We start from the raw sequence: 14,213 nt of genomic DNA on the forward strand, positions 1-14,213 counted from the left end.
TCAGATGAGACACCAGTACCAACTGTCTATGATGTCAAATCTACTCCATTTGCATCAGTACTTTCCTAATTAGCTATCCAGTAGATACATAGCGAAGCAAGACCAAGAAAACTTAGGCTACATACAGGTAGATTTCATTATGTCAGGGATGTATCCAAAACATCACAGATTTTTTTAGAAAAGCAGAGCTGTAACAACATTAAAGTATTATTAATAATCAATCCACCCATCCATCATCCAAACCTACGTTGTCCCACGAGGAAGATAGGTGCCCAGGACTAGGCAAGTTGGTCCTGACAATTAAGATGAGAGTGACCAGCCTCACTCATCCCTGAGTGGCATTACATGAGCAATAAACCCTAATTACCCCCTGGATATATACCTACACAGGCTCAATCCGACTGGAGTGCCTTAATTACCGGTACCCACTAAACCACCAGGTGCCAAAATTTGGTTATATGGTTACCACCCAGCATAGTAAATGGTTTCCTGGTGTACAGAAAACCACTTGGCTTGCCACTAAGTGTAGAGTTACCCATAGGCAAAAAAAAAAAAAAAAAAGGCAATTCAGCACTATCAGTAACAACAGAACTATAACATGCAAATGGTAAGTCAAATGTAACACAATAGACATATGGCAAATCAGCTCTGAAAAGTAACAACAGAACTACAAAAGGCAGTTTTTCTCTAAGATACTGGATTCCATAGCAAACAAGCATAGCAAAGTTGTGCAACCCCACTTCACAGTGGGAGACTCTAGTAAATCTATAAGCTCACAGCAAATGAAAATAATATCATATTTGGCCTTAAAAAGTTTTTGTAACAATACTATAGTTAGCCCTGAAAATGCTTTCTTTACCACTCCTGGTTGCCATTACAACACTGTTCATTAAAACATCATCATCACCATTACCCACACGGAGAAATCCTACAGCCTGCTCACTCCTAGTGAGTTGTAGAGTGTGAAATAGAATGCTGAGAACCTGACTTACACAGAGAACTTACAGAATATTACAGAAAAGCCTTTGGTATACAAACTGTACTACTGATAATCTCACCAATAATCCATCTGATCTTCCTCACTGCAGCCCTTACCATTTTCTTCTTCTTTTCTTCATTCTCCCAGGTGCCACGCCAGGTGGCCTCAGTGTTACACTTTCCCATGGTTGTAAATATCCGGTCATAGTCCTGGGAAAGCTCCTCCACCTCCTCCTTGCTCAAAAGGTCAAGCATCACGAACCCATTATCATCATAAAACTTCTTCTGCTCTTTTGTCAGTAGCTTCATGCTGTTGATCTGAGGATATTTTAAGATACAATTTTAGAAATTGCCTTGGCATAATATGGATTTTAATCCAAAGTGTGGTTGATGCCTATTCTTTACACAATGTCACTAAGGAGAAGGCAACTGCTCACTCTTGCCTTATATGTGTGATGTGAACAGCGTTGCCCTGGGCCCCAATACTCATAACGGGGGCATGAAAGGTTAAAATAACTTCTCCCAGGCCAAGATCCATTAAATTCTCTGGGAGTGCCCTTTGATTCAACACAACCCACTAAGCTGGTCCTTTCTTACTAGGTAACAACCTTGCAACACCACACATACATTAAGCATTCCTGACCAAACAATCTCTGTACACACTCTGCAAATGCTCAAAATCCATTCAGTCTCTATTCACTAGCCCTACCTTCAGTACCTTCTGGTCATATTCATGTACCATTTTCTTATTCTCAGCCTTTTCAGACTTCTTTCACTCTTGAGTATTCCTACCAATATTTCTTCAAGGTGTTTTAATTTTTACCATGCTTACAACGGTCATAACAATCAGACAGATTTTCACATCATCCTCTATTAGCCCTTACAATATTAATACTGTACTCAAACTCAATCTTTGCAAGCACAGAGTGAGTTAACTTCTCTTCCATGTATAGTATACAGGTATTTATACGTAACAGTATATTTTTTGGTCACTGCTCATCACTTTCCCATGGCACACTAAAACAATCAAATACCATATATCAGCAACAGGAACAAGACCTGTGTAATTTTCCATTTAAATCTCCCATCAAATAATCTCATCTAATGCTCACTATTACCAGTATATATTTAACTGGCCTTGAAACCTATATCTGTCTTCCATACTTCTGTCTTTACATGATATGTCCACAGAAACAAGAAGATGGCCATATCATCTAATGTTGATGAGGGAGAAAAGTAGTTCCCATGTCTGATATTTCACACTGGCAAGGTCACAGTCCTCTCAGATAATGATAAGGACAAGAGATAAGTGTTAGAATTACAGGAGGAGTCTCTGGTGTATGTGGACTGGTCATCTTTGGTGTATGCGAACTGGTCCACCTGGTTCTGGATAGCTCACCACTCCTTACAAAGGATGCCATATTTGTCTATAATGTAGCACTATTACATAAAAAGCTTTTTCTAAACAACAGTATATCATGCTTGTACAGTACAGGTAGTTACATTACAATATTGGGGTAATAATCATCAGGATGAATCTTTTAAGTGGATCTTTCTTGATCAGAGTTTTACAACATATGAGTAACCCTAGTTTCTATACACACTAGTTACCATAACTAGTTGGCTACTTGCCCCGTAAAAGGTTAAGAATTACCATGAGATATAAAAGAAAATTACTGCTATATACCAATAACCCCTTTACTGTTGCTACAAATGGATATACTCCTTCACATACATCCCTTCCAATCCCTTGAATGGAGGATGGTTCTTAGAAGTAACAAACTCTACATCATCACTGGCAACAACCCATTCTCTAAAAGCTGAACAAAATCATTTACTGCATTCAGTATTATCCCTTAAACAGTTGTGTATGGCTTGTGTATCATATGGCACTGCAACTAATACCTGTTAACCAGTGGCTGATGAACACTGGTATTGTTTCTATCTCTGTCACTTCCAGAGGCCTTGGATACTTACAATTTTCCTCTTCTGTCCTTATAACACTTTATTTTGGAAGTTCCAAATTATTCAGTATAAACAAAAAAATATAGTTTCCATTGTGGTACAGTACACCGTAGCCACAGTATGGCATAACGTTGCGGGAGTGAAGTAAAATACTGCATATATACAGTACTGTACTAAAAATGTAAATGAACATACCATGGTAATCAAGCATGAGGAACGCAAGAAATCAGGGTACTGGTACATATGGAGACTGGCCTAATATGAGACTTTAATATGGGAAATACTGTACTGAGGCCTTCCCTAAGCTGAATAAAATCAACAGGCAGTACTAAGAACAAAACATTGTCTATAAAACAAAGGAGTTAAAGTGAAAACAATCTTTTATCTTTACTACAGGAATCAATGCTGTTACCAATACTGACATACATTACATACAGTACCCTCTGGACAATTCTGCAATATGGCACTCTTAAGGAGATTGGTCTCTTCCGCAATATTCACCAAAAAAAAAACAATGAATGAAATAAAAACACTATCAACATAACAAACATGTTACAAGGAAGCCAATACTAACTCTCACTACTGGCGTCAGTTTTAAACATTAAATGGAAAATGAATTCCCCGAGCTAGGCAACTAAGGCCATATAGCCCCGCTAGGTAACAGGAGGGCGCTACGCCTCCCGGCATGGCAGTCCCGGGTGCGGCTCGAACTCATAACCCCCTAGCCCCGAGCTCGATGCTCTACCACTGAGCTACCGTGCCCCCGTTTTAAACATCAGCTACACTAAGACGGTGCTGGAGAGGGTTGTCTTCCTATGCTGGCATTGAAATGGTCAGCTGTGGAGATGCCACATTACTGGTGTACCTGTACTGTAAAAACATCTCTCAATCTCTTCCCTATGGACTGTAGAGGGCAGTTTTGGCCTGCAACCCACCAGGATCACATTCAGATGGGCCTGGGGTTGCAACTCCAACTATTTTAGGGATAGTGAGGGATGCCTGTGAGAGTGTGGCACCTCTTTTGAAGTACTGGTACTGTCTGTATTCACTGAAAATAACTATATGGACATCAACCAGACAGGTAATCCTTAAGGAGACACAGGATCATCTCGAAAATAAAAATATGAGTTTTCTACCTTCCTTTGAATCAATTCTGTGACTTTGCATAGGTGTACAGAAGTGCATTTCAGAGCATGAAGAGGATCCATCAATAAACAAGGAAAACAGTATTACACAAGGAACAGGTTAGGTTAGGTTAATTTTGGTTGTTAGTCTAAAACCCATTAAATTAGGTTGTGTTAAATTATGATAATTTAAGTTTGGATTAACAGGGACTGATGGGTAATTTTGTTCAAAAACACCAGATGCTGTTGGCATCCCTACGTGTCCAGTGGGGTTGGTGGAGGATTAGTGCCCCTCCCTGTAAAACAATTAACTCTAAGCCCTTGGCCACCCCGTGTGGGATACATGGCGTCTGGCAATGGATGGATGGATGGCATTCTAAGATGACATCTGCCTGTCTTCACTCACCACAAGATGGCATCTGTCCATGTTAAATGTCGCTAGGGGCTGCTAATAAACACTGCTTTTTAAACATTTTTCACAATTTTTAAGATAATACAAAAAAAAAAAAAAAAACTGAAATGAAAAAGCTCTCAGGTAATACTCAAAGAATCCCATGAAGAGCTAAGGTAATGGAAAAACTGCAGAAAACTACAAATCTATTCTATGCTATCCCTTATGTAATCATATTTTTCTTGTTTAATGATAGATCCTCTTCATACTCAAAAACACTTCCGTAGGCCTACACCTTTAGTCACTGAATCAAATCAAAGGTATTTTTTCTTCCTTCTTTTTAAGTGGTAGTACAGTATGTCCCCTTAAGTATTACTGAAATTACCACTGACACCAATGTTTTCATACATTACCTTGGAAAATCTGCTTCACCCTATGCGAGCGCTGGGGTAGTGAAGCCTGCCCGATGGGAGTGTAACCAGCAGGCTACATCTGTCGTACTTCAAACTTCACATGCTATAGGCTACTTATAAACTTTTTTATTTGACTGAAGCTTTGTTTATACTTGTCATCGAACTACCAAATTCATAACCATAGTACACAGGCCAGTTAAATTTAAGAAAAATATATATACAGATCATAAAACGATTTCTAATAAAAGTACACTGCACAGAGACTTGTTGAATGTGAAAATTGCTTGAGATTCTTGATAAATACAAATAGCATGGCCTTGACATATCTCAAGGACGTTGTCACACGCCACACGAACCTCTTTAAAATTAATTTCCCCTTTCAAGAACAAACTATCAAATTTCTGAGCGCACTAGCAACATCTAAGTAGTATGGGCACTGCTAGGTGAGAGTTTTGGGTCGTGTCATTTCAAAAATAGCTCACAAAATTTTAAAAATAAATGATGTACCCACTCCACCATACAAACTCTGGGGCTGATAACGTCGCCCGTTTCCACTGGCCAACACTGCACTACGAGAGTACGAGTACTGTACTTATGGCCGGCCAGTGTCATTTACCGTGTTCTTTAAATTCAAAATGGAAGATATCTATCTATCTATCTATCTATATATATATATATATATATATATACATGTATATATATATATATATATATATATATCTATATATATATATATATATATATATTAATTTGATCAACTTTTAAAACAGGCTATATATCTTCCGTTGCCTGTATATGTGATAAGCATAATATCGAAGTAGTGAGGACGTTTTTTGCGGCAGGAGACTGAGAGGGTTATCTTATTTGCTAAGATAACCCTTTATGCGGTAAACAATGGTGCTTCAGACTTCAGTCGCGCAGCCACGCCGAGGGGCCAGCAACCGCATGGGTGCACCATGGACTCAAGAGAGAATGATTACCTAATGGAAGTTGATCAGTTCATCAGAGTGACTAAGACAAACATCCTCAACATTACTTTTACGGAAAACGTCTTAAAAGCCTGTAGTTAAGAAAGTAAAACCGTCCATCCATCAACCACTCACTCACTGCCCTATCTGGACTGTGGCTTGCTCCTCATTTTAAGTGACAGTAACCATTTGGTCACTCGAGAGGTATTATGCGAGTATGGTATACTGTATATTAAACTCCAGCCATCCCTCACTTTTAACTCAATTGGATCACATCTAACTCACCTGCCTAGTACCCATTCATTGGTTGTATGGTTACTGCCCAGTCTAGCAAATGGTTTCTGGGTTATGTAAATGTGACATTCCTCCTGGAACCTAACCTCCACACACTTCCTTCGAGCGTGGTATTGTCCGCCACAAGGAAACACCAGTTCACTGCACAGAAGTGCTCTGATGTAGCAATTGCTTGCCCTGTGGTTGATGGGTTGGCTCTGCCAGCCTGACCATGGCTGATCAACAACAGGAAACAATTTGTCTTGTCAGTCACTGTTAAGTTACCCTAATGTAGCACTATCATGCAGGTTGGTGAAGGGTGCCCCCACCTGTCATCATCATCATTCGGACCTCCTTTCCCACACTAGGGCAGGGTGAGGAGTAGCAACATCCAGACAGCCCAAGTTTGCCCAGTTCAATGGGCCATGCTTCCATTCACTCATCATTCAAGTGCCTGGAATCCTGGCTTTATCTGATACACCAAAAACAGTTACCACATTCTGTAGCTTCACATAAATGTATCTGATAGAGTCAACCCAGGCACTGTCACATTACAAAGGGGTGCCATATCCCTGATCATGAACTTCTCACAACATTCATCCAGCCAGCTCGATCTCTTGTCAGTCCCCATGCCCCACTGACTTCCATACCTCTCTTCTTCACACTCATCCACCATATTCCTCCACTCCTCTTTGGCCTACCTCGCCTCCTCCCTCCTTCAAATTCATTCAGATATACAGTACCTTGTTACCACTCTGTTGTTGTCCATTCTCTCCACATGACTATACCATCTCAGTATACTTCGATTCTGGTGTCCATAGACTTCCTCACTCCACATCTTTCATGAATCACATTATTTCATATCCTGTCAACTCTCTGTACTCTACATACATTCCTCAGCACTCCCATCTCCACTGCTTTCACTCTTTCACTCTTGACTTTTCATTTTCATGCCACACCATGGTCTCACATCCATACGTTAAAGTTGGCACTAACACTCCTTCATGTAAGCCACGTGCAGCTGCAACACTCAAGCTTTTGTTTTTTTTATCAAAACCTTCATAGCACCAGCTACTTTCCTTCCTTGTGTCACTCTGCTATCCACTTTTTTTGCACATTTTCCTCTCTTTTCTGTCACTGGACCCAGGTATTCGAACCCTCTCACTAATTCCAACCTCTCTCTCCATTCACTGTAAAGTCATACTGGGAGTCACTTTCTCTCTCAATAACCATCACTTTACTCTTTTCTACGTTTACTCTCAAGGAACGACGCTCACAGACATCAGCAACAATCTGCACTTGTCTACCAAGGTCTTGTCCGGTATTTGCAATATTTGCAAGTACAGTACTGTAGTACTGCATCATCAGCTTACAACAAATTTGAGATATTTCATCCTTTACCATTCATTACCAATGCCATCCCTCTCTCCATTACTCGTGTTTTTACTTCTCTCATCACCCCATCCATATATACTGTATACTGAACAACCACAGGGACATCTCACCACCCTATCGCACGCCCACACTGATCATGAACCATTTACTTAGATGGCCATTTACCCTTACACATGAGTCACTACCATCATAATATCTTTTGATGGCACCCAGCAGCTTACCATCTACACTGTACATGTGCAAAACCTTCCACAGTCCTTGTCTGTCTACTTTGTCGTATGCTTCTTCCAGATCCATGAATGCCATAAATACTGTACCTTATAGTCCTTCTCACAAGCCTTCTCTGCTATCTGTCTTACTGCAAATATTTGATCCACACATCCTCTGCCACCCCTAAAGTCACTCTGTTCATCACTCACTGGGACTTCTGATATCTCTCTTAATTTCTCTATAATAATTCTTCCATATACCTTCCCTACCATACTCAATAAACTATGCCATGATAATTCTTGCACTCACTTTGCTCATCTTTATTTTTATACACTGGCACAATCACAGCCTTTTTCCACTCTGCTGGCACAGTTTCACACATCCATGCCTTCTTACCTATCTCCAACAAGCACTTCATTCTGCTCTCACCACTACATTTAATCATTTCTGCATACACCTCATCAACTCCAGCTGCTTTCCCATTTTTCAGCCACTTTACAGCATTCTTCACCTGTGTGACGTCACATTTCCTAGCACTGCATTCTTTCTCTGCACACCCAGAAAAACAGTCATGTTTACAACAGCTCTGCTTTCTCTATTCCCGTTCATCAGACTTTCAAAATATTCTTTCCATCTGGTCCCTACTTCATCTCCGTGGGTTAATAATCTATCACTTAGATCCTTCACACTTTCATATTTCCTTAATCTATCACTTCTACATTTCTGCACCTCTTTCCAGAATAACTTCCTATTTTCAGAGTGTCATTCATTTTTCTTCCTAGATCAACATTTACCTCCTCCTGTTTCCTCTAAACTAGTCTCTTTATGTGCTTCTTCCTCTCAACATATTCAGTTCTTATATCAATTGAATCCCTGTCCGGTAACCACTTTAGCCACTTCTTTCCTTCCACTTCACTCCCAACCTCTTCATCCCATCCCATACGTTTCATCTTTGTAGTTACTTTTGCCACATCACACATTGCTTTAGCATTCCTAACTAAGCAATCCCTATATGCATTCCACAGGCTGTCCGGATCCATTTCATTCCAATTCACTGATTCTAACTCCTCCCCTTCTTTGGTCCTGTATTCATCTTTCAGTCTTTCTCCTTGACTGCCTCCTCTCTCCCCTGGTCCACCTCACCCCTCTCAGCTTGATCTTGCAAACCACAATCATATGATCTGACAGACCTCCACATCATCCACTCGGGGCCCTTGTATCAGCATCGACCTCTTTAGAGCACGTAATCGATCAGGCTCCTTTCAACACGATTCCCGTTTCCTCTAAACCATGTATATTTATGTGCATTTTTGTGTTTAAATTACGAGCTACAAATGTACAACCTCCTTTCCTGATGCATATCCTTCAGTGGCTTCCCATTATCATTTCCTCCTGGTTCTGCACTACAACCCATTATGTCATCCTCAGGACCAGTGCCTACTCTTCCATTCATATCGTCCATTACGATCACTTTACAGCTCCTGGGCATTTCTCCCACTGTTTCATCCAGCTCATCCCAAAGCCTGTCTTTCTCTTTCTCATTCCTGTCTTTACATGGTGCATACGCTAAAATCACAGCCGCTTTAACATTCTCAAACTTGAACTTGATGTATATACATCTCGAGCCGACACATTTGTAATCTCCCGTTCCACTCTGTCACACTTCTTTCATCAACAAAACGACTCCTTCCTTGCAGCTTCCTCGTCCATTCATGCCCGACCTCATACACTTTACACCCTCCCACTCCATTTCACACCCTTTCATCTTTGTTTCATACATTGCCATCACAGCATATCTCACACTCTCGAACACATTCACCACTTCCACCCTCTTGCTCTCCTCATTTACACCTCTCACATTCCACATGGCCATGTGAATCTGCCCATTTGGTTGGGGCCCTGGGCAGGTACTGGGTCCTCCAAGGCTCTCCAAAACATTTGCCATGATTAAGTGATTTTAGATAGGAGAATCTGGAGGACACAACCCAGCCAAAAACCCCGGTTAATGGTTACCACCCAGTGTAGTAAATGGTTTCCTGAGTACTGGAAAGCATTTGGCTTGTCACTCAGTGTAGAGACCATAAAGCATCCCCACCTGTCACAGTAGCAGAAAATATCAAAACAAGACAAATAAAATGGAATGATGTATGTTTAAATGGATCACTTTAATATACATTTCTGGTATTTGGTATAACATCCTATCCATATACAGTATAAACAAGGGGACTTGTTTCACACTATATTGTACATTCATTTACAAATCTACAAGATGCTGTATCAAAATTTATAAAAGCCTTAATGTTTACAGATTATCTAAGGAATGTAGGAATGTTTAGTCATTAACACCTTCAACCCAATGACATTTTTTTCCTTGCGACCATCAGACAATTTTATTCAACTCAGGAGGGACCTTGATTAGTAAATATGTTGATGGAGGCTACATCTAACCCATGCTGTTCAAAAAGTCCATCCAAAACTAACTATAATTGTCTGGAGATAGCATGAAATATAAGGTAAATGACATTCCCTGGCTGCAGAGGTTACAAATTTTGATTTGCTTGTCACACAGTAAATATTTGATTACTCAAGACCTTTCTGCAGATAACTTTATTTCTGACCTAGATCAAGTTCCGTATACTGTTCTGACCTGACAAAGACTCCTAACCCCTCTCAGCTCAGGTGATGGCTGTGTAGTCAGACTGGAGGATTAATACTGTGTGACTAATAAATATAACCACAGAATTTGAAGAGATTTTTTTTACAATGCACTAGCTGCTGATTATGGTCGATGGTACTTCGTCTTATATTTTAATCCTCTAATGGTCGGGAAACTCTAGCATTCTACTCCAAACAACACCCGATGACTTCATTCATCAGAGTGAGCCTTAAGGGCATAAGTGTTAATAGCTGTACCATTCAATCCTCTCAAGGTGGGGGCAACGCTTGTACTCCATTTCAATTAATGCCAGATGATTTTCTTCAGCTAAGAATTATTCACAGGTGCCTTTGTGTTAATATTCTTGCAATTTAATAATTTCATAGTCACAGAAATGTATGTGTGAAGGTGGCCTGAGTTTGAGAGAGGACAACCTGATGGAAGAGACCAGGGTGACATAAAAGCAATTTGTTTCGGGCCACCCCTTCTGGGTTTAAGGTGTCTGATTAGCAATGAATATAGACAGACTGACAGACCAGTCCAACGAAGGAATACATCACAGGGTTGCTGTTGTTATCATGGTTGATCAACTCTGGTCTGTCTGGCCAAGCAGACCCATTATAAAGTAGTAAAAAATAAATAAATAAATAAAAAAAAGAAAAAAAAGTGACACATGACAAGGACTCACTGTGGTTTAATATGGTTTACAAACAATTACAAACTCCACTACAGTGATTGATCCCACACCATTTAGGCTAACTTTTAAAAGCATAAAGGCTCCTTAGGTATATACATACTGGACATACATACAAATGGATAATGTAATCAATGACAACAACCTGCTCTGTTCCTGTATCAGTTAACCATAAACGACAAAAATTCAAACATGTCAATAAATTATACGAAGTCTAGAACAGTGAAAGGGTTGCATGTCCCTGAGCAGTTTACTGTACACTAGTCTGTAACAAATAGTGTTGTGTCTTTTCATTACTGGTTTTATAACAAGGATGAAGAAAAAACTCCTGAATGAGAGTGATTACAAACAAGCAGGTGTGTAATTAACTGGCAAACTTAAAGTCCAAAATTTCCTCAGGTCAAACTCATACACTGCAAAACAATAATGAAAACTGTATTTTTTTAATTCCAACATTGTCTGTGCCAGAACCAGTTTGACAGCTGGTTAGGTTTGATCAGACTGCCTGGAAAGGGAAAGATCATGTGAAGATTTGACTGAAATGGTCACCGTGCTGTATGGAAGAGGGAAGGGTGTTACTGACTGTCCCCAACTCCTTGAATACAACATCTTTCTGATGTCTCATTCTTAATGGTCAGATTATATTATTCAGCTTAAGAGATGCTTTCCAAACTGGGGGAGTAAGATATAGAATTCAATAACCTCTTTACAATGACAGGAACTCTTTTCACCCAAATAAAACTGTCTGGCAGTAGGATGAAGAAAATAAGAAAGGTATCATCATGTTGAAGGGATTAACCACATTTCCATCATCATCATTCACATACGCTGTTGTCAAATTTAATTTCACAAAAATATACTTGTATAGTCTAGTACTTACATAACATGAAAAGTCAAAGAATAATAAACATACTTATCTATATAACAATTCAAACCAAAGGATGAAGATTAAATGATCCACAGTTTCCTCTCTAACCTCCATCCATGCACACATTATTCTGGAAAACTCTAAAGAAATGATGGGTTGCTACTCAAATAATGTTCTAAATAATCTAATCTAATCCATCATCCAACCAATTTTCCCCTCATCAGGAGCACAGGGTCTCAGGGCTTGGCTACTGACTCCAGACACTTAAGGCAAGAGGGACCAGTTGCTTTTCCCTGACTGGCATTACATGAACAAAAATCCTCAACCATCCCTCAGAAGTAGACCCTATGGAGTGCCTTAACTAACCAGAGCACCAGGCACCTAAGAACTGTATGAAGGCAATGAGGCTAGCACAATACCTCAGTACACAACACAAAAGCCCACTCTTTGATATCCCAGCATGTACCAGATAAATGTTCCAAAAAGGAGAACGTACCAGGTGAGATGGGGAAGAAGAAAATAATATCACACAAACACAATGAAACACTTATCAAGGTGACAGGTGGGGGGAGGGGAGGGGGACATATACCAGTACAGTACACAAGCAGTCCTCATCAGTCTATATGACAACACTGTGTTTCATTACATAAAGTTTTTCCATAAAACTGGTACTGTAGAAAAGATGAAACTTACAAATCATCTTTACAAGTAAAGTTCTTTTACTTTAACGTGGCCCATAACTTCACCTGTTCAGGTTACTTCACATTACATCAAAGCAGAATATGAATACTATACTGCAATGCTATGGCTCTGCATCTTTTCCATACAACTTCTTTGTGACTAGCATTATATCTGAGTGTAACACTCTTGCTACAACTCAACATTAAAGAAATGGGATGGCAATTTTAGGCTGTAAAAAAAAAAAAAAAAAAAAAAAAGAAAAAAAAAAAAAATGTACAGTAACTTTAGCACATAATGTTTTTGCAATATACTGAGGATTCAACTCATTGATTCTTTACAAAAGATTATTCTTGCTACCATTTTGTTCAACTTAAGAAACATATCTCGTAAGAAGGAGTTAATGAACGTTATACTGTATCTAACCTCATTAGTTAAAAAAAAAAAAAAACATTCTAAATAAAATCATCTACAGGTCAAAGTAATCAGATTCAAGGGGAAAAAAAAAAAAAAAAGTAACATATTATAAGGACTCGCTATGAACTTGGTCAATGTCACCATCATATTCCATGTATCTTTTCTCAGCCTAGATATCTGCACTTCAGGTAAAAAAACACTATTCTCTTAACACTAGAGTAATATTTGAGGCACTGAGGTGTGCAGCATCCACAGATTACTTATACAGCCATGAGCTAAGCAGTCTTTATGCACTGCTTGTAAAACTGTGTACATCATCAATCATCATCATCATCATCATCACATTAGACCAAAAGTCTGACAACAATCCCTTGCAAGCAGCAAGTCCTGCCTCCCATATTTCTCATTCCTCCATATGGATTAGAAATTATCCTTCCATCTCATACTCTAATGGTGTGTGCTACATACTGCTTCTGCATAAAAACACCTGTATTTCATTTTACACTATTCCATCACCATAACTGGCACAGAAGTATCAGCAAACTATTGATTGTTAAACTACAGTCCATCAAAAAATTACTGGGTATACAGTACTTTGCATGAAAGACTCCAACAATGGCTACTGCAAAATGCATGATGATTCTACCCCATACAGGTATTTTTGCCTTCACATGGATGACATATATAACCTACCCAACACTCCCTAGTTAGTACTGGTATCACATGAACATTTGGAAGATAACTGATTAATGTTCATGGAGAAATCACATACTACTGATAATTTGAGACATGGATGCCCAACAAACCCCCTGTAGGACAAATATGAACTGGCAGCAATTTCTGTTCAGGTAGGCCAAGGAGATGGTGGAGGGATGTGGTGGATAAGCATGTGAGGAAGAGGTATGGAAGTCAGTGAGGCTAGGGGACTGACAAGAGATCGAGCCAGCTGGATGAATGTTGTGAGAAGTGCATGATCAGGGATTTGGCACCCTTCTTTAACCTGACAGTGTCTGGACTGACTCTAATAGATATGTTTATGTGAAGCTACATAATGTGGTGAAAGTTTTTGGCATGCCAGATAGGGCCAGGATTCTGGGGGGTTGAATGATGAGTGAATAGAAGCATGGCCCATTGAACTGGGCTAACTTTGGCTGTCTGGACGTTGCTCCTCATCACCCTACCC

At 39.6% G+C, this 14,213-nt stretch overlaps 1 protein-coding gene across 1 annotated transcript in view; it reads right to left on the minus strand.

The window, feature by feature from the left end:
• Positions 1–4,931, minus strand: part of LOC145410687 (phytanoyl-CoA dioxygenase, peroxisomal-like) — a 133,284-nt gene extending 128,353 nt beyond the window's left edge. Inside the window, exons 1-2 of the mRNA XM_080280800.1 lie at positions 4,872–4,931; positions 1,096–1,296 (exon numbers count right to left, since the gene is read on the minus strand). Of these exons, the coding sequence (XP_080136926.1) occupies positions 1,096–1,287 (192 nt within the window). The 5' untranslated portion in view covers positions 1,288–1,296; positions 4,872–4,931. The remainder of the gene's footprint in view (positions 1–1,095; positions 1,297–4,871) is intronic.
• Between the last annotated feature and the right edge of the window lie 9,282 nt (positions 4,932–14,213).

The sequence above is a fragment of the Coenobita brevimanus genome, chromosome 86, assembly GCF_032717465.1.
Source record: "Coenobita brevimanus isolate Jiangsu-jjx chromosome 86, ASM3271746v2, whole genome shotgun sequence".
Classification (NCBI taxonomy): Eukaryota; Metazoa; Arthropoda; class Malacostraca; order Decapoda; family Coenobitidae; genus Coenobita; species Coenobita brevimanus.